The 22,796-nt window shown below is 35.3% G+C and overlaps 1 protein-coding gene across 1 annotated transcript in view; it reads left to right on the top strand.

Moving 5' to 3' along the window:
* Positions 1-20,509, top strand: part of FGF10 (fibroblast growth factor 10) — a 94,595-nt gene extending 74,086 nt beyond the window's left edge. The window contains exons 2-3 of the mRNA XM_010355918.2: positions 10,663-10,766; positions 15,574-20,509. Coding sequence (XP_010354220.1) covers positions 10,663-10,766; positions 15,574-15,771 — 302 coding nt within the window. The 3' untranslated portion in view covers positions 15,772-20,509. The remainder of the gene's footprint in view (positions 1-10,662; positions 10,767-15,573) is intronic.
* The last annotated feature ends 2,287 nt before the right edge of the window (positions 20,510-22,796 follow it).

Raw genomic sequence — 22,796 nt, 5'->3', positions numbered from 1 at the left:
TTGAAGGTTTTATGGCTTTGTTGGATAGTCAGTCACCACATATTATACAAAGCAGGCTTTCAGAGTAAATGTGACTCACCTGTTGCAATTAATCCATAATTTAAGTAGGACTCTTGTTATTTTCTTTTAAATACTGATATTTTGGTAGGCTGTCTTAGAGTCTTCTGCTGTTTCATCACTGGGTCTTTCCCTCCTTCAAAGAAGCTCTCCAGTGATGTTTGTTTTTTACTCATTTTGGTTGGGTTAGCTTGTGGGCTTACCAAAACTGTGACTGAAACAAGTGCACAGTGCAAGAAAAAAGCGTGGATGGAAGTGGTAAATACAATAATGGATGGACCATGCATGGACTAAATTAAGTGCTAGATTCTGACTTAAAGCCTGACACCAGATGCAATTATACAATCACAGTACATCAACTCACTTGTCACTATAAAGCCTGCCACCAGATGTAGCTTAATTGTCACTTGTCACTCACAGATAGGGTTTTGATATGAGTCTGCAAGCAACTGATTCATTATGGTCTCTGTGCAGTCAAATCTCTCTGCTAATGTTCATTTATATTTGCAACTGCTCCTCAGTGCTAGCATAGCCACCTCAGCTTCACCTCAGATAATCAGGCATTAGATTCTCATAAGAAGCATGCAACCCAGATCCCTCACATATGCGGTTCACAATAGGGTTCAAGCTCCTACGAGAATCTAATGCTGCTGCTGAGCTGACAGGAGGCAGAGCTCAGGCAGTAACATGTGATGGGCAGTAGCTGGGGAGTGACTGTAAATACAGATGGAGCTTCACTCACTCACCACCAGCCACTTCCTGCTGTGCGGCCTGGTTCCTACCAGGCCATGGACCAGTACTAGTCCATGGCCCAGTGGTTGGGGACCCCTGAGTTACAGAAATATATAGTTATGGCAAATGAATCAATGTTGTCATTTGTCAAGTATACATAAATAGAAAAATTGTCTTTCTGCACAAATCAAAATTCACATACCACACAGTGGAATATATATTTCTTATAAGTATTATGATTACCCACTATCTAAGTAATCATGGAAACAATCTTTGAAGGAGTTAAGAGGCCAGTTATGTATCTATACCATGTAAAGCTTGTCAAATTTACAATACACATGTTCAGGGTGAGCCTACAGCTTGAACCCCTCAAACTTATTCCATATTAAGTATTTTAAACTACTTAGGGCTGTTCATGATTAGCTAATTTGTGAACACTTTAATGCATCAAGCAAGACTTTTTCTTACAGGAAACCCAATATCAATATCTACTAACCCATTTTATTATTTTGCTTAAATTGAGGAGAAAAGATACTCTATATTATAATTAGTTATATTAAAGAAATTCATAAAAACCTGAGTAAATGTAGTAGACAGTTTATAGCAATGTCTTTAGGGTAAATGTTGATCATTTAATAAAATATGCCATGCAGTAATTCCTCCAACCCTTTATGTTAGCTTAACATTTTTTCTCCCTTTATAAATAAAATGCAGTGGACAAGCCCCAGTAGAATGAATTGTTTCTGTGTAAGAAAAAAGATATAAAATTTTGCCTGACTGCCAATTGTTTGTAAATGTTAGCAGGAGCCTCATTGTGTGGTAGACTAAGTATTTACTTAAGGCTGTAAGTAACCTTTACAGATAAGTCCCTCAATCTCTCCGGATTTCCCAAAGTCATCTATTACGAAAGAGCACTGGATATGAAACAGACAATCTCTAGAATTCTTCGAGCTTTTCTCTGACTCTACAATTTGCTGAGACCAAGCCTCAAATGATCTGAACTTTTTTCACTAAAATAATAAATACTTTTTAAATTTAATAATTTCAACTCAAATTAGATTGATCAGAGGTTTTGATTGAACATAGAAGATATCTCAAAATAATGTATAATAACATAGTACTTTGGGGAAAAGTGTGACAGTTGACATGCTTGCCAAACCTTCTGTATCATAACAAATCTAATCTGGGTAGTAAATTGGCTTCTACTGATGCATAACATGTTTCTAATATTATTTTATATTCTGGATATATTTTCCCAGAAGTGATAACATTGCAGTGATTGTCCCTTATTTTTCCACGGTCAGTATATGAAACTCTTTCTATACAGACTGGCAGACTTTCTGTACTTCCAATGTTCAGTGAGAAGACACAAGCCACACAAAGATTTCCTTGGGATTTTCCTTAAAATGTGAAATGCAGGAGATAAAAATCGGGACAAAAGTGGGATGTGGCCATGATACCTTGGCAAAAAGCCAGGATTTCTAACTTTTCAGAATTTTTGAAGGGTTGATTTATCTACTAAAGGAAATGAGGGGAAGGCAAAACCAACAAATTGCTACATAAAACTTCATATAGAAATATATTTTCTGATATAGAAATGTTTACCTATCAGGAAGAATTACTCTCTGCCTTGCTCATGGCTTTGTTACCATTCAAATGAATTGTGCTGGGCTCTTCTAAGGTAATCATTCAGGCTTCCTTTCATTTTTCTGTTTTGTACCTTTCCCGCAATTTATCTCATTGCAAAATGGGATCAAATGTCAGTTATCTTGGGTCATAGCAAATGATGGAAACATGTAAGTGTTTCCAGTAGTAGTTGTTGTTGTTTTGTTTGTTTGCTGGTAGTTGGGAATAAGAGTAGAGTTTCTATCTCCAGGGGCACACAAGCTTTTCTAGGATCTTTATTTCATCCAAAACTAGCAATAGAATCATTTCACACTTTGTGAGTTAAATTCGTATCAGCACTTATTATGAACAGTTCCCAAGAATTACAAATCTATTTCTATCCTAGACACATGTCATTTATGTCTTACTGTGAATGCATCCTAAGAATAGAGAAGATAATGTTTGAAAACATGACATTATTAAACATTGATAAGTAATTATTTCCTGAAATATTTCCATAATGTTAAATATATTTTAAAAATCTCTGCCAGTGAGGAAAAAATTAGAAAAAAAAAGTCAAGTTTACCAAATCTATTGATCTAGCACAGTGTTGTGAAGAAACCTATTAGATGGCCATCTGCGAATATTTGTTTACTTATGATCAGTGAGAAAGATCTGGTGTCATATTTCATTTGTAATAAAAATGCAGTAAGAAATTGATCTTTAACACACTTTAACAATTAATTTACCACTTGAGAACATTGCCCCTATATTGCATTGTAAGTTTCTGATACTTTTAATGTTAGATCAATGGCAATGGTTCAATGACAATACTGGTTAAATATAGTCTTAAATTGACAAGTGTTTTAGGATCTGCCACTGTACTCATCAATAAGGCTAAGCTAGGCACTGTGTTTATCCTATGACTTGAATTATCAGGTGAGAATGTAAAGTGTCATTTTGGTATTAGCATGCTGGGAAAGATACATCATCTTATCCAGAGATGGGAAGGATTTTCTGCAAATTCAGATCTCATTTTATCTGTAATTATAAATGCATGTCAAGTGTATTGACAGAACTGTGGAAGATAGAGAAACTAAGTAACTCTAATACATTATACTAGAAAGGCAGCCAGAGTATATAATGGTACAAGGTGGACTAGACCTAGATTACTCATTAGCCCAGTCTGGTACCCTCCTTTTAATGGCAATGAGATCATTCTAGAGCAAGTATTATTATATATGCTTTTAAATCTGGGTGTAGGGTGAGGGATAAAGTGAAGCCCTATTGCTTTGAGACAATTTCTTGACTATGTGCATATCTTTAAGGGGGCCACACAGTCCTTTAATTCTTGGTGTTAACAGAATTAGCCCCTTGAAAAAGCCTATAAAATTCTTATGAGTAGTTGAAGGTACTTAAGTTTCCACCAACATTTCCACACTTTTAAAATGGAGACGAAAACAAAGATTCTGATGACTATCAACTACAATGCAGTATATCTGTACACAAATCCCAAATTCACAACACCATAGTTATGTAGATGTTAAAAATCCCATACCTGTTCAAAAATGAGGTTACTCATTTTCCACATTGTTTAAAATTTTTCTTGTTGTTAAGCTCCTGCTATCACTTGTGTCTATTCCTGTTTGTGGCTCTGCTTCTATGCACATGGTCTGTCAATGCTTTTTTGCATCAAAGCTGTGCTCTGTCTCTGAATCATGGCATATAGAATAGTGTGTAGTCCTTGGACAAGCAGAATTAGCACTGTTTGGAAATATGCTAGAAATTCTAATTCTCTGACTCCAATCTGGAATTACTAAGTCAAAAATCCCAGCAATCTGTCTTTAAGCAATTCTTCCAGATGATTCTGATGCAGGTTCATATTTGAGAACCATTGGTATAGAAGATTGGTTAACTTGCCACTATTCTGATTGAGCAGACAGTAAATATATATTTAGCACCCACTCTCTGAGACTCTTTGCAACCCTATGAGGCCAGCAGTCCCCAATCTTTTTGGCAACAGAGATTGGTTTCGTGGAAGACAATTTTTTCCACGAAGGGGAAGCGGGGGATGGTTTGTGGATGAAACTGTTCCACCCCAGATAATCAGGTATTAGTTAGATTCTCATAAGGAGCATGCAACCTAGATCCCTTGCTTGCATGGTTCATAGTAGGGTTCGCACTCCAATGAGAATCTAATGCCACCACTGATATGATAAGAAGCAGTTCTCAGGCAGTAATCCTAGTGATGGAGAATGGCTAAATATAGTTGAAACCTCGCTCTCACTCGACTGTGGCTCGCCTCCCTCTGTGTGGCCCAGTTCCAGTATTTGTCCGTGGGACTTTACAGTTCCCATAATGTTTTGAGGTTTCACTTAATTTAACTTTGTTTTATTTTTAAAGAGAGGTAATACCACAGTTAGAGCCATTTAGACTCACACTATGGTATGGCCACATAATCTCAGAGGTATTAGCGAAAATATGATAACAACCCCAAGGAGTTCCCTAGGTCCTTCTATGCTAGGATAAAATAGATGATCTTAGAACACTGACAACAATTCTTGAAAGAGAGAGAGATTTCATTTAGAGAGGTTAGTATTCGTGTCTTACATTGTGCTAACCATGATATGTTTCAGCACCTTGATTAAAACTATGAGACTATATAGCATTATAATCAATTTTGAGTTAAAATGTTTAGAAAAAAATAGATATGACTGATTCTGAATTAATGAGACTTTCCACATTTCACAATAATTTTTTTTTTTTTTTGGAAAGTACATTCCTCACTCAGAAAAGCACTACTACCACTCAATGAAGCAGAACCCTTAGTTTTAGCTAGTGGCCACCTCAAAGTGCCGTTGGGGGAGGTGGGGAGAAATGTGGCTCAAGCACTTGAGCTCTTTCTCTCTTCAAATCTGTTTTTATGCATGCACTTTCTCTCCCTGGAATGTTCCTTCTCAACTTCCCAAAACTCAAAACTCCTCTATTAAAACCCTACTCTTGAAAAGTCACCTCAAACACCAGCTGTCTTCTTCAGGATGACTTCACTATTTAAAGTAATGTATAACATATTTTATCTCTCATACCACACTTAATATATTTTCTTTCTCATTGTTTTGTATTGTCATTACTTATTTGTCTTTACCTTACTGAGCTTTAAAACTCCTTGAGTCAAAAACCAAATCTTGTTTGCCTTTGTAACCTTCAGAATGAGAGCTAACACCTACCCTGCACATTGGTGCTTCATACACATTAGCCAAATTAATTTACTCGGTCTATAGAATCCCATTATATATTTGTGTTCTATTTATCTAGGAGTGGATAGAAGGATTTTGCATTTACTTTTCACATTAGTTTTCCTGGTCTATATCCATTCTATTTAATACAAGTTTTATTTGCCATATACTTTCTCCTTTTGTGTTTATGAAAAAATATTTAATGAGAAAGTTGCCCTCCAGACCAATAGCTTTTTTATTCTAATAGCACCAAAACAGAAGTAGCCTTTGTCCAATATGATTGCTATGGGGGCAATAGGTCAGATGCTCCTCTTCTGGAGAAGAATGAGAAGCAGCAGCTGGGAAAGATGCTTGTGAATGGCCGGCCACCTTAACTATTTAGTCACTCATCAAAACACTACCAGCCCAAACAATTATATACATGAGCATTAAAAGAAAAAATGCAAGTACATGAAAATTGTGACTTCGAAGTTATTTCCACTCAGAGATTATCACAAAATTTTCTCCATTACTAAGGTGATGATGTATCATGAGGGAACATTTGTAAAGTAATATGAACTGATTTTTGTCATGATTGCTTTTGTAATGTTGACTATAAAACTTTACTTTTTTAAGATTTTAAATATAATCTAAAATAAACTTTATAGATTGCTACTATTTATTGAAGAAATTTGTTAAATATTACTTTATTTCTAATGTATTGTTTAAACAATTTTATATTTGTAGACAAAATCCTTCCTAGTTGTCAAAATTCTTAGAATCTGCACAAGATGTTTACTAAACTGAGTCTCATTATCTCCCACCTTCACTTTTCCCAACTTCCTGCCTTGTTCCTTGTACTCCAGTTGGTAAATCAAACCTCTTATGATATTTGAAAACACCACACTGTTTCACCTTAATGATTTTGCTCTTGCCTTCCCACCGTTCTCCTGGACACTTCTTACTCAACCTTCATGACACAGTTCAGGTCTCATTTTCAACAGTAATTTGACCACGGAACCTCAGCCAGTAGTATGACCTGCCTTTACCTTTTCCCCATAGTCCCCTTGTCATCATCTTAAGTCATCACTTACTGCAGTGTAACATGTTTTATTGTAGTTATCTGTGTATTTGTCTTTTATTCCCAATAGTACATAGACTTTTCAATTGAAAAACCATTACGTATTTTACTTTGTATTTTCATTTTCTAAAAGCGTACCCTTCTCCTCCTAGGTCTTCCTAAGTGACTAAACTATATTGTCCAAAGACCCTTAAATAGATTCACAATGCTACCTGGGCTATTCATGTTTTAAGGGATATAAAAACGAATATAGTTACAACTTAATATAAATAATAGAATTTCACTACAAGAATATGCCTATAAATTTATAAAATATCTGATTTACATGAATGGGAAATATAATTCATGTGACCTTTCATTAATAATATAATTTTCAGGTGTTTCTTTGAGTAAAAAAAAACTTTTTTTTTAACTTTTAATGTTAAGATAATTGTAGTCATAAACTTGTAAGAAACACAGGGAGATCCAGTATGCCCTCAACTCACTTTCCTCCTGGAGGCTCTTTTAACTGGTGTTTAGTTTTGCTTCAAAATATACACATATAGAACTATAAGCTACTGATCCAACAATCCTCAAACAAAATTCTGGAGTTCTTTTCCAAAAATAATAGGCAAACTTGATCATCCTCACCAAATAACAGAAAAAAACAGGAGTGATTCCTCATGAAAAATAAAGAAGTTCTCTAGGCTTCAGTCCTTCAGAACTCCCCTTTTACATTCACAGATGTTTATAAGAGGTGCAGTCATTGTCCAATACCCACAAGATGATCAAATTATAATTTACCTGACCATACGCTGTGTCCAAAAATTATTTTCAAAATTTGAAAGGATTTTAAATCACCTATGTCTTCCCTCTTTCTATTTTGAGACAATAACTAAATAATAATATAAAAATAATAGCTAAATCTTTTTAAGCTTGCCTAAACTAGTGGCAGAGTAGAAAAAAAATGGTTGATTGAGTCTTTGAATATTGCGCTCCCATTTCAGGTAAAGCAGAAAGAAACCAAGGCGTATCTAAGCTAAATATAATCTAAAATACCACATGCAGTGCATCCTCAGAAATAATTGGTCAAAAATTCAGATATATATTATACTATTACTATAGCTCAGTCTGTTAGTATAGTTTAATCCCACAATGTTGCATGCACCTTCAAAAATATTGGTTTATTTTTTTATTAAAATCATTCTTCATTCCTCTTTGTTCTATTAATTTTCAGTTTCAAAAGTATACATAAGGTAATATCTTGCAGTTTACTGTCAGTACTTTCTTGTCTTTCAGCCAGACAATGTAAGCAACTGCTTAATCTTTTGCCCCCGAATTCTACCTCCTGCTCCGCTTTGTATTTTCTGCTTATGACATAAATAAAGTATATTAGATTTTGTTCTCTAAGATTCAGATGTTATCCTCTGTGGCATGCCATCATCCTTGGGAGGAACAGCACATTAAGTCATTAAAGAAAATTATCTTGATGAGTCATTTTGTCAGATGGTTTACAACAGGATTCCCTTGTAGGAATGGGAAAGAGGAGGAAGATGTGATGGAGAGGCAAAGTAGTCAGAGATGGCGAGCAATAGCATCTAAAAGTCAGAGGCTTAAGTGTTAACATCCATTATTCCTGACCTTTATCACCTTACCACCTGTGTGTGTGTGAGTTAAATAATCTAAGTATCTTCCTATTTTTTTTTTTTTATTTGTAATCGAGACTAACAATAATATCCTTAGAGGGCTATTGCGTGAATTAAAATATTTTTCAGAATATGCAAATAAATGTGTGTGTGTGTGTGTGTGTGTGTGTGTGCGTGTGTGTGTGTACGTGTGTGTATACCTTAGGGCAACTAACAGCATAAGGGAAATGGATGTAAAAAAACCACAAATAATGTCTCCTTTATCCTTCACAGTCTTTTCTTGGTTTTGGCTTGCAAATAGAGTGAGATACACCTCTTTTGATGAAAAGGAGTGCTGTGTTAGGTCAGAGACTTCCTACAGATACATGAACAAAAGGGTCTCTAACATGTAGTTTTGGCAAAGTCTCTGGTTATGTCAACTTTGCAACAGGGGAAACTCAAGCATTTCTATTAGCCTCCATAAGGCTAACCTGTGAAGGAATAGGACAGAAGGTATTCATCTCTCCAGAATAAGTTAAGTCACTCCATCTCTATGGGTAGAGTGAATACATATAATCTGTAGACTACATTGGGGATGGTGTTTCTCATGATACATGACAAATGATAATATGCTCAACTTTCAGATTTTATGTATTAAGCCAATGGCAATTTGTATGTATTGCTCAGGATTTACAAAGCCCATTTAAGAATTTCCAAAATATAGAACTGTTGGAGAAAAACTTCCGTCCAATGGTAATTAAGAAGATACTAAGTGTCTGGACAGAGGGAGAGGGCAACAAAGAACAAAGGTGACTAAGATGGCCTACTTCCGGGTCCTTCATCACCAACTTTTCCCACGAGCGCGAAAGTGTAGCCGGCGCCCGAGAAGGTGCAGATCAACCGAGCATGTGCCAGGTGACGTCAATCCGAAGAGACTGAGATTTACCTGGCTGTGCCTACGGAAGGCCCCCAACACACCCGTGTCCCGCCTATTGCCCTCCCACTCCCAGAAAAGCTGCTCCCGACCTGGCGCGAACTTCCTGGGCCCTCCTGATATGCGGACCCAGGAACCTTCCTCCCAGAACCCTGGAGCAACTTCCTCGGCCTCCGCCGCAGGAGACCGGTGAACCTCGTCTCTTTCTATACATTGGCTACGTAATAAAGTTTCCTTTTTATCTTGCCTACTTGCCTTTTCCTCTGGCGCTGGCTCTGGTGGTCGCATAAAACAAATCACTAAGTTCCAGGAAAATTCTAATCATTTTATAGGTACTATCTCATTTAATATTCACAACAAAATTATGAGGGAGGTACTATTATGTTGCCCATTTTGCAAATAAAATTGAGTCATGGGACACTTCAGTGACTTCTCCTGTGGTAATTCACTAATAAATATAAAGCCAGGAGTTGAACCCAGATATTTTGGCTCGAGGGGCCACATGCTAATCACAATGCTAGTTCTCTACCCTGAACAAACTGCTGAGAATTTTGAAATACGTAGTTTTAGTTCCTTAGGTCTTAAACTAAAATAGGTGGGCACTTTGGGTAGATGATAAACTGCCTTCCCTATCGTGATCTATGAACTTTTCCGAGAAAATTATCTTTAGATGCAGCAATAGAAATTTGTGTATAAGGGGAAAAGGAGCTGTTGTCTACCTCTTACTACTTCCCTCGTTTTTCCATTTTTCCTAGAAAAAAAAACTTTAAAAGTCCATGTTTATGGATTTCCCCCCAACACAGAGCAGTGATTCTGCTATTTCAGAGACAGTGTAGATGTTGGGATTAGTCTCTCTGTATCTCAGAATGTCAACACATTTGCCAAAAATGAATCTATCAGTTAAATGTAGCCAAGAGATTTAGTTTATCTACATCCTACAAAGAAGAAATAGTTTACCACTGTTTTTACATATTGAGGTAATCTGACATATTATTGGCATGTGCTATAGATTTAATTTAATACCATAGTACAGATATGTGCTTTGATAAGTTATTTTGAAATCTAAACTAAGATGAGTGGAGTTGTTTCAATATTTATAGGGTTGAAAATGCAGAGTTAGCAAAGGAAGCATTTTAATTAAAACAATATTTTTCTATGTATGCTCAGAGTAAAATGAAGGGGAATTCTTTTAAAGCCTTATTACTTTCTTCCATATATTTGCTGGAAATACTTGCTGGGTTTTAAGACACATTGAACAAGATTTGCTTGTTTGTTTACCGATGTTTTGAGCCTTTTGTTTTTAGAACCACCAGAAAAAAAAAAAAAACAAAAAAAAAAACAAAAAAAAAAACCTCAATAGTTTCTTTTGATTTTACTTTTCTTCCAAATAGCTTTAGGATTATTTATTTAGCCTTTTCAAATTGTATGTTTTAGGCATCCTGGAGATAACATCAGTAGAAATCGGAGTTGTTGCCGTCAAAGCCATTAACAGCAACTATTACTTAGCCATGAACAAGAAGGGGAAACTCTATGGCTCAGTAAGTATTCTGCTTTTGTTTTCAAATCCACTTCAGTAAATCATTACCACAGTTTTGGAATGTTTCCTCCAGACACTGAATAGCTTTGTTATCCTTCTATTGCTAGTAAATAGAGCCACAGTGGGTCGGTCACCACTATTTCAAGGGCTGGCAAAACAGGTCTTCCAATTCTCTAATCTCCTCTGTTGTTCACCCATTAGTCCACCACACAGGCTGCTGCTGGCATTTGTCTGTGAATGTTCTAAACTGCTAACCAAGTCAGGCTCTCACGGAAGCATCTGGTCAGATTTGGCACGGGAATTGCAGACAACCTGGAAAAACACACTAAAAATAAAGATCTTGAACTGAGTAGAAACCCATGTATTATGTGTGTGTTATGGCTGAAGATAAAACAAGGGCTCAGATGTTTTGCATTTTGTTAAAATCTGAAATGGGGAAATGCATCAAGAAACACCATTTTGCTTGTTGTTCAATCAACTCTAGAATTTTATTTATCTAAACAATAACCATTGATACAAATTATGCCTCAAAATCATATATATGTATATGGGAAATATTCTTTGCAATAGGGCCCTTGTGGAGCAGATATCCTTGCAGTGCTTTGGGCACATCCATGGCTGTATTCCATACCAGGTGTTGAGTATTTGGAATACCACTTCTGCAATCTTGGATCAAACTCATTTAAACCAATTTTTTAGAAATTTAAGATCTCACTTAAAATACCAAATAGTTGTTTTATAATTGCAATTGTAACAATAATTAAATTACCAGCAGTGAGACAATTTATCCTGTTCAGGTCCTTAGAAAAAAATGCATCAATCAATCATATCAACATCTACCACATGCCAGATACTGTTTGACATATCAAAGATGCATAAGAAAGAAGTATAGAAATGGGCCTTGACTTCAAATAATTTATAATATATTTAGGGGAAAATGTTAACAAATATGAAATAATTACAGCATGATTGGTTGTTACATGTATGAAAGGATCAAGTATAGTAAAGCAGCCCTATGATAAAGTTGGGAACTAAGTTTCAATCTCTTAGCTGTCATTCAAATGATGACAAGAGTATATTAGTTTGTGCATGTGGATCCGTCTTATTGTGTCCCTACCATAGGTACATCAAGGGGATGCTAACTGAATTTCATTTTGTTTTCTCTGGATTCTACTGCAGGGGAGTATATTGAAGGCAGCTGTAAACTTGGAAAAATTTTAACTGAATTTTTTGGAGAACATGTAATATTACATATGGCCAGAAATAAAACCTGTGACACAAATCTCTTAAATAATTTTATAATTTTCTAAACAGATCCTGTGTCATTTTTACACTTTTATGTAATCAAAAGGGAATTTCACTTTAAATTTATAGATAAACTTACTTTGTTGATTAGCATGAGGCTGATGATAGTGACCATTTAGAACCAGCAGCTCTCAAACTTGAGTATGCATCAGAACCAGTGGAAGGGCTTATTAAAAGACAGAATAATGGCACCCGCAGCCATATTTTCTGATTCAATAAGTCTGTGGTGCAGTTCAAGAATTTCCATTCCTCACATGGTCCCAGGTGTTCCTGATGCTGCCACTTGCAGTAACCACAATTTGAGAACTGCTGGTCTGGATATAGAGTAACCTTGCATTTTACAAATATCAGATTCACTTTTAACTCGGGAGTCAGGCATGCTTTGAGTTGGTACCTGGGACTAGGGTAAATGCTTTTTTTGTGTGGGGGTCAAAGGAATTTTAGTAAAATTTCTTCATTACCGTTGCTCCCCTAATGAACCCAGAGGAATACCAGACCATTATGAAAAGTGGTTCCACTTAGGGGTTCACATCATAATCACTTTTGAGGCATGTTTAATGTTTTCATTACTTAGTCTAGACCCAACGTCTTAAAGTCAGCTAACACTAATTTAGACTAAGGAAGAAAATGTAAATAATTTTAATGAATATAAAATATTTTAAATAATTTTAATTGATAAAATATACTTATTTAAAAACATGACATCAAGGAGAAATGGATAACTTTCAAATAAACTCTGACATAAAAATATTTAATAATTTTCTTCACATTTCTCCTTTTTTCTTCCGCCCCAACACAGCTCATGGATTGTGCTTATGCTTCATCTTGAGCTCTAAGCTCTGTGAATTAATTCATTCAAATTCCTTATCTAAAGTAGAGTCCAGTGGCTTTCTATTATCTTCAGTGGCACTTATCTGAGATTTCTCTCATTAATGTGTTTGTTGTTCACTGTCTTCTCCCAGTAGATTGTGACCTTGGAGACAGCGAGGTCAGTCTTGTCCCCCACTATTTGTTCAGCACTTAGAACTGTACAGAGCACAGTTATACATTGCATAAACCTAACCTCTCCTGGAAGCCCAGTCAATTACACAACATGATTTACACTTCCAGCCTGTCTCAGAAAGAAACTCATTCTCTAACCATAATATTTTTTTTCTGTGACTTTACATTTCTACTAGGAATAATGAAAAATTATGGCTTGTTAAAATTAAACAAAAAATTTATTCAAGTTCAATGTTCTGCTCAGAGTGCAATAGGACTAACATCAAAATTTATGAATGCATATCTAATATAATTCTGTATATTAGTTGACAACTCTTGTAATTTCTACCTTCATTTTTTGTTTCATATAGTATCCATCGATTCTGTAAGCCCTCCTAAAAATCTAATTTGGGCAAAGATTCAGATTGACTGATTAAACCAGTTTTATATCTATTCTCTTGAATGATCTTCCTCTATTTCTTTTTGGAAACTATATACCTTTCTTATATTTTCATTATTCATTGTCTAAGCAATGTATCTATTGTATTGTGAGTTTTCTCCTGATTGATGGGATTCAGTAAATAAATTATAAAACGGAATTAAATAGAATAGGCCTTCATAGAGCATGATTTAAAGACCAAAGAAATTTTTCAGGTAGCTGCAAAAAATCCAAACTTCTTTTTAAGAAACTCCCCGAACCCTGCTTTTGAGACCTTGCCATAGCCTGAATTTTCTTTTTATGCATTACTGCTTATGATTTTCTTAGATCCTGTCAACAACATATTCGAGGCCCCTCCTCTAGAGATTTTGGTACCTTTGACCTATGGCCCAAATATTTAAAACATCTGAAATAAACAGGCTGATACATGTGCACTTCAATTTAAGAAACATTACTCTATAAATTAATTTTGGGGAGGAAAATTAATTAAGCATACATTCCCATTTTTCTCTGCATAGCTTCATCTGAAATATGAAATCACCTCAAATAATCTCAGTCCTTCATTAGCTTCTAAACGTACCCTATTTATTGAAATGAACATAATTATTCATATTTTAAAAATTAACTCTGCTTTGAAAAGTAGGTAGTTTTAGACAGACTGAGATAAAGAGAATAAAAGTAAATCCATACTAAAGATTTATATTTATTTGAAATATAGAACTATTTTTGTTTTATCAAAATCCTTACCTTAAATAATTTACCTTTCCTTCTTACTTTCAGCCAGTTAAATCATCATTTGAATGTTATGTTTAAATATTACTTTATAGAAGAGAAGTATTTAGAACCAAAAAAATTTCAGGACAGATGACTTGAGCTGGTAACATGAACATAAAATATATCTGCTTCTTATGGTTCTGATGATGTTCAAAATTGTGATAAATCCTATAGACACGTAGGTATATAAACATATACATTTTCAGGAATTTGGAATTTTGTAGAAATTTCAAAATGTCTCAAGGTGAGAGAAACTGCCAAGTAGAGTCTTCAACTGAACTATGCCTACGGGGCCCTTGTTCTGGATGAAGAAGTTAGAACCAGAGGGCAAGTGCTCCAATTCCTTAGCTTCTTAACTACTTTAGTTTGAGTATAAGAAAAGAGCTTACTGCTAAAGCCAGAGTCTTGAGATCATTGAGGTACCTCCTCTTAACTCCAGAGTAAGATCCTGGATTTGTGGAGTGAGTGAGAGCAAAGCCTTGTCCAGGTGTGTCTCCTTAAATCCAGCTGGCCTCCTGAACAAAACCAAAGCTCTATGGCTATAGGATGGAACTTCCCAGAGTCAAAGTCCTTAGGCTTATACAATATAGGCATTGCTATTCACCATGCTCAAAATTTCTTCAACACAGTAGTTCACAAAATGAGGAATTCCATGTCCTAGTTTTCAATCCCTGGAATTCATGAGCAAAATCTGTCAAAATTCCAAGCTATAGAATATTGCAAATAATTTCATTAAATTAAGAAATTTGATATTTGGAAGGAAGATATCCCCCTTTTTGGTTATGTAGAACTATTGTGGTTTTGCTATAAGATCTGATTTCTTATGAATGTATGTGTGTATTTATTGTGTATCTGTAGGTAAAGTTTGCAAACTTGACAAGCTCATATCTTTCCTTTAGTTCTATTTTTTCCCATTGGGCCCCTGGTTATTACTGTAAAAGAAGCGTTATAACACTATTGTTTATTACTGACTCATCACAAATATTGTTAGTGGGATGTCTACTTCTTGACAATTATTCTAGGCCCTTAAACCATGTAATATTCAAAGCGCATCAGCTTTTTAAAATGGCTTTCAACAAATGACTATGATGATCAATTAAAATGTATCATGTGCTTTCAAACAGAATGTGTTTTGTGGTTCTGAGATTTACTTTTCTATTGTTGACATTATGTATTAAGCACACACCTTAGGTACAGATGGCAACTACAAACAGAATCCTTGGACTGGAGTTCTCTGGACCCTTTGTATCAAATGAAATCAAGTACAATCACCATAGGAATAAAAGAGTCTGTTGTTTTTCCTTTGCAGAAAGAATTTAACAATGACTGTAAGCTGAAGGAGAGGATAGAAGAAAATGGATACAATACCTATGCATCCTTTAACTGGCAGCATAATGGGAGGCAAATGTATGTGGCATTGAATGGAAAAGGAGCTCCAAGGAGAGGACAGAAAACACGAAGGAAAAACACCTCTGCTCACTTTCTTCCAATGGTGGTACACTCATAGAGAAAGGCAATGTTTGTGGATGCAGTAGAACCATGGCTCTTTTGCCAAGAATAGCGGATATTCTTCATGAAGACAGTAGCTTGAAAGGCAAAGACACGTTGCAGATGTCTGCTTGCTTAAAAGAAAGCCAGACTTTGAAGGTTCTTGTATTCACTGCTGACATATGATGTTCTTTTAATTAGTTCTGTGTCATGTCTTATAATCAAGATATAGGCAGATCGAATGGGATAGAAGTTATTCCCAAGTGAAAAACATTGTGGCCAGGTTTTTGTTGTTGTTGTTGTTAGGTTTTTGTTTTGAAACCTCTGAGATAGAACTTAAAGGACATAGAACAATCTGTTGAATGAATGATCTTCGGGAAAGTTATTTATGGAATACGAACTCATATCAAAGACTTCATTGCTCATTCAAGCCTAATGAATCAATGAGCAGTAATACACACAAGCATTTACTGGAAAGCACTTGGGTCATATCATATGCACAACCAAAGGAGTTCTGGATGTGGTCTCATGGAAGAATTGAATAGAATTTAAAAATATAAACATGTTAGTGTGAAACTGTTCTAACAATACAAATAGTATGGTATGCTTGTGCATTCTGCCTTCATCCCTTTCTATTGCTTTCTAAGTTATTTATTTAATAGGATGTTAAATATCTTTTGGGGTTTTAAAGAGTGTCCTCAGCAGCTGTCTTTATCTTTTCTTTTTCTTCAGCACACCACATGCATGTTCACGACAAAGTGTTTTTAAAACTTGGCAAACACTTCAAAAATAGGAGTTGGGATTAGGGAAGCAGTATTAGTGCCCATGTGCTATCAGTTGACTTAATTTGTATTTCTGCAGTAATAACCATCAACAATAAATATGACAATGCTGTGCCGTGTCTTGAGTGAGAGATGTCTGCTATCCTTTGAAACCATACATTACTCTCGAGGCTTCCTCTCTCAATAAATAGACCAGAAGGCCAAATTCCTCTCTTTCAATACATCAGTTTACCTCCAAGAATATACTATAAAAAGGAAAATTAATTGCTAAATACATTTAAGTAGCCTAGCCTCATTATTTACTCATGAATTTTTTGCCGTATGTCATGGAGGTAAAGCGACTGTCCACATCTCTAAAAACCCTCTGTAAATTCTACATAATGCATCTTTCCCAAAGGAACTATCATAGCATTTGATATTAAGTGCAACTCTCCCAGGGACTTAAACTGAGCAAATCAAATGTATACTGGTATATGTGTAACCATATACAAAAACCTGTTCAAGCTGTATGACCTAGTATTTACAAAACTAAATAAAACTTGTTTTCTGTACATTTAAAGAGCTTTACAAGGCTCCATAATGTAACCATATCAAAATTCATTTTGTTAGAGCAGGTATAGAAAACAGTACATAAGAGTTTACCAATCATCATCACATTGTATTCCACTAAATAAATACATAAGCCTTATTTGCAGTGTCTGTGGTGATTTTAAAAATGTAGAAAAATACTATTTGTTCTAAATAGTTTTAATCAATACCTATAAAAGTATATTGATGCTGCAATTTTAGCTTCATATTTCTTGTTTTGAAAAAGTGTTTTATTGTTTGGACACAGTATTTTGGTACAAAAAAAGACTCACTAAATGTGTCTTACTAAACTTTAACCTCTTGAAAGGCTGGTGTTCTGTGATTCTCTTACAAACTTACATGTGCCAATACTTAACCAGCACTTCCATTTAATCTGTTATTTTTAAAAATTGCTTTATGAAGAAATTTTTTGCATAAAATAATCCTATAAAAAGTCATATTTTTCCCATTCTTCAAAAAAATTGTATTTCAGAAGTAACACATTTGAGGCACTGTCTTTTGGCTTATAGCTTAAATTGCATTTCATCATACTTTGCTTCCAACTTGCTTTTTGGCAAACGAGATTATAAAAATGTTTAATTGTTGTGGTTGGAATCTGGATGTTAAAATTCAATTGGTAATTCAGTCTGTGAGCTATAATGTAATGTGTTCCTATCAAAACTAGGTATCTTTTTTTCCTTTATTTTAAAATAATAATTGCACCTGACACATAAACATAGACCACTCACAACCAAAATTAAATGTTTGGTGAGACAAATACACATTGGATGGCCACAGTAACAGCAAATAGGGCACAAACTGGATTCTTATTTCATATAGCCATTTAGATTACCAAAGAGGCTATGTGTAAACAGTAATCATTATGGTACTCAAGACACTAAAACAGCTTCTAGCAAAATGTATTACAATTTGCAGACGCCAAAAATAGAAAACATCTCCCTGTCTCTCCCACACTCCCCTCACCGAAAGACAAAAATCCTGCCTGGTGCAGTAGCTTACACCTGTAATCCCAGCAGTTTGGGAGGCTGAGGTGGGAAGATAGCTTGAGTTCAAGAGTTCTAGACAGGCCTGAGAAACCTAGTGAGACATCCTTCTCTTAAACAAAGCAAAACAAAACAAATGTAGCCATGCGTGGTGGCATGTACCTGTGGCCCTAACTACTCAGGAGGCTGAAGCGGAAGGATCTCTTGGGTCCAGGAGTTTGAGGCTGCAGTGAGCTATAATCTTGCCACTGCACTCCAGCCTGGGTGAACAAGAGCCAGAAAGAAAGGAAAGAGAGAAAAGACAGAAAGACAGGAAGGAAGGAAGGAAGGAAGGAAGAAGGAAGGAAGGAAGGAAGGAAGGAAGGAAGGAAGGAAGGAAGGAAGGAAGGAAGGAAGGAAGGAAGGTAGGTTGGTTGTTTGGTAAGGAGTAATGACATTCTTTTGCATTTAAAAGTGGCATATTTGCTTCAAATGGAAATAGAATTCTGGTCCCTTTTGCAACTACTGAAAAAAAAAAATCAGTTTCAGCCCTGAAAGTTGTAGGTTTCAAAAAAAAAATTGGAGATTTTGAGAGCTCTGCCTCTGTAGGAGTATGGCCCCAGGCCCACAAAGTTAAAGTGTATCAGCCACAAATATGTGTCCATTTGAGTTTTGCTTCTGAGAATACTCCTTATAAAGGTATAGAATCACTCCCTCCTCCTAACTCCCAAAAGGCCAAACAGTTATAGCATGTTACATTTTTAAAAAAACAATAAAAATGTTGGGAAAAGAAAATTAAAATATTGTCCTTGTTTGTTTTATTAGTCAGAAACTCTACCTGGTAATAAAGAGAGAAGCTCAAGTATGTGCATGGCAGGATGTGGTTAAATGCCCGATAGCCCCAAACAACAACAGAAAAAAAAAAAAATTACTCAAACATTTGTAAGGTTTCTTTAATGTTTCACATGTGTGAGTTAGCTATCCTTACTTTAATAACAACCAAATGCTTTCAATCTTTCCTAAGTATTCAGGTCCACCTAATTTACAGAGTGGATAAAGAAAAATGAATTGGAAACGAGGATGGCTTGTGAAACTATGGAAGACTTTTGGAGGACAGCCAGGTGGCTGCAGAATCTGATTTCAAGGGGATGAATGACAAATGAATTTGATTTGAAAATTAGAGAGAAAAAATACACAATAATGCAAGTTGCTTCCAGGGCCCAAGCAAATTTATGAACCCAGTTTACATAGATCAGCATTAATGCTGCACAGTTCTAGTAATTTGGATGCTGCCAATTCAAAGTTTATGATTATTCAGTGAAGTAAAATTTACCTTTTTCATATTAGTGAAGGGTTTAGCTGGTCCAAATTTTGTCTAAAGAAAGTTTATATATATAATATATATACACATATATATGTATGTGTATATCTTAAAATATTTAAGAAAAGATATCTAGTACATTAGAAGTAGGACATATACATGCAAACAGATACCATATTGATTAAGAGTTCTTGTTTATTTCATGAAGCAGGACTTTTCCAACTTAAACTGAAAAAAAATAAATAAAAAGGAAGAGGAATATCTTTGAAGGATGCTCAGGAGAAAAAGGAATTCTGAGTTCTATAGTACTTAGAAATGAAGCAACGAAGATCTGCTTCCTCTCAGACATTCATTTTCTCTTACCTTTTATTGGTTTTATTTGGTTAGGCTAGATTGCTTCGAGTCTACTTCTTTCCTACTACAAAACCAAAAACCCCAAACTCCTTTACTACAAGATCCAAAAAGGTAAACATCCTAGATGTAACCCTTATTGGCCAGGTTTGGATCACATACCAACCTCTAGACCAATCAGTAGAAGAGATTTGGGCATTGTGATGGACCAATCTTCAGTGACATGACCACAGAGAGGCAAGGTGAAGATTTTGGCAGCCCACACAACTGCAACTAGTGAAGAAGAGTACACCAAGGAGACAGCAGTGCTGCAGGTGCAAAAACCAAATGATTGTTTGCTACATCTTATTAAATGAGACTACGACGTAAACACAATTTCTATTCCTATATTTCCCACCAATTCCAATTATTCTTCACCTGTTTGTCCAAATCAGAAAGGTTTCAAGATCTTTCTCTTTCATATGTTCTTTACCATCGAAAGATTATATTTGCATTGTTTTGTTTTAAGCCAAGAGTAGGGTCCTGGATATAGCTAGGCTCACTGTGGTGTTGCAGACTTTATATTGGCATGAATGCAAGTTTTCACTGAATAAAAAGCTGGTCCTTCTACTTCAACCTGTATCACAACACGATGTTATAAATGTTTCTTTCAGTTTATCCCAAGAGTATGTGCTAGTATTTTCAAATATATCAAAATATAGAAAAATTCTGAAACCCTGATGTCATTCATTTTTTAAGTGTAAAATAAAAAAAGAAAAAAGAAAAAACCTGATTTGTCTTTTACTACATTCAACTACATTCAACATGTGACAAAAGAAAACTTTATCACCTAAACTTTCTCTATTTTTCTTTTTGCAGAATAGTAAAAAATACAACACAAAATGCCCTTGCATGTGAATAATCTATGGAAAACACCTTCATAAATACCATGTATTAATTAAGATGGAATAATCATGATCAAACTAATGAGGTCAAAGGAATTGGTCTTGTTCCTAAGTGGCTAATAATGAACATTTCCATGAGCCTGTTCCATGATAGCAACAAAGGACAATTTCATACACAGAGAAAAGTCATATGCCAAACATACATGCATGTGGCATGTATTATCTTATACATTTTTATTATCCACCACAAAAGAGTCCATGTTCATTGTTTAATACAGGCAATTGCATCTTCTAGAGATGAGCACAGCAAATGAAGAATCAAAATACCCCATGTTCCTCATTACAACCGTAAATTGAACATATGCCTTCATACAACTTAGGCAGTGACCCCAGCTATAGAATAACCAACTACAGTGAGGCCTTAGCCCTCCTAACGTTTGGTTTTAATTACCTTATACACATCTTAAATGCCTAAATCATCTTACAGTTTTCTAAATTAGTTATTATCTATGTGGTCAATTTAAGCTGCTGACAATGCAAATATTCCCAGCGAGGTCTTTCAAGGAGAAGTAAATTAAAACCAGTGTTTCATGAGGTATTACGATTTTTAAAAGACTGCTTTTTATGGTTACAAGAAGTATTAGGGTTGAGGTCACTAACTGAATCAACTCAGCATTAAAAAGATTTTAACATCAGGTATATAAACACTAAATGTCTTGATAGTCGTTTTTTTCAGTGACGTAATATGTTTAGATATCAATGGTGTTTAAGTCAATACCTATAAAATGTTACAAGAAAAATATATGTTTTAGGGGGTTTTCCCACTGAGGAAAACAAAAGAGAAACACTGAAATATGGTATGAATGTAAGTAAAGATACAAACAATATCTTATTTGCTTTCCTGGCAAATCAAATACTGCATTTTACAATTTATGTTTATTCTCATGTAGCAAAACATGAAACTAAATGCGATTTTCAAGTCAGTGTCAGCAATCATTTCTCCTCATATTATAAAGTTCTGCATTTCATCCTCCAAGGTCTCTTAAGAAATGGTCATATCAGTATATTTCAACTGCAACAATTAGCTTATCTTTCTCTTTCTCCTCATTTTCAATGCCGGGTTATATTAAATAGCTATGTGATATGTATTCCCTTATTAGACTTACAAGAAAATTATAGACTTTATTTAGACCAATCATCTACTTCAGCTGCTTCAAGTGAGTAAAGACTCCATAGTAATGTTTGTAGAGATTGTTGGAGGTAATTAGTATTGAGAACCTGGAATTATTGTTACATTCTCCCCATTTTAAAACATTTCTCCTTCTTTCCACACATATAAGTATTCTCTCATGATAAAATTATCCCTAATCATTTAAATTAATTAAGCCTAGTATTGGAAAAAAACTAAACATAAGGGCTACTATGGGTTGAAGTCCTAATTCTCAGTACCTTCCAATGTGGCTTTATTTAGAAACAGGGTCAACGTAGATGCAATTAGTTAATACGAGGTCAGGCTAGAATTGGGTGGACCTCTAATCTGACTGATGTCTTTACGAAAAGGGGAAATTTAGACACTTGCTTGCACACAGGTAGAGCTGTCTTAGTCCATTCAAGCTGCTATAACAATATTATTATAAATAGAGTGGCTTTTATAAACAATAGAAATTTATTTCTTATAATTCTGGAAGTCTGAGACCAGGGTGCCAGCTCGACTGAATTCTGGTAAGAATCTGCTTCCTGGTTCATAGATGACTCCCTTCTCACTGTATCCTCACATGACAGAAGGGAAGAGGAGGCCTCCAGGATCTCCTTTATAAAGGCACTAACCTAATTTAAGAGGGCTCTCGTCTCATCACCTAATCACCTCCCAAAGGTCCCCTCCACCTCTTACTACCATTGCATTGGGGATTCGGTTTCAACATAGAAATTTTGGGGAGATAAACATTCAGTCTGTAGCAAGAACACCAGGTGAACATGAAGGCAGAGATTAGGGGTGGTGAGTCTTCAAGCCCAGGAACATCAAAGCTTGCCAGTATACCACCAGAAATTGGGAGAGAGGTGTGGCACGGATTCTCCCTCAGGAAGAACCAATTCTGCCAACACCTTGATTTCAGACTTCTAGCCCTCAAAACTGTGAGATAATACATTTCTGTTGT

The sequence above is a fragment of the Rhinopithecus roxellana genome, chromosome 3 (genome assembly GCF_007565055.1).
Source record: "Rhinopithecus roxellana isolate Shanxi Qingling chromosome 3, ASM756505v1, whole genome shotgun sequence".
NCBI lineage: Eukaryota > Metazoa > Chordata > Mammalia > Primates > Cercopithecidae > Rhinopithecus > Rhinopithecus roxellana.
This window is presented reverse-complemented; position numbering and strand designations above follow the sequence as displayed.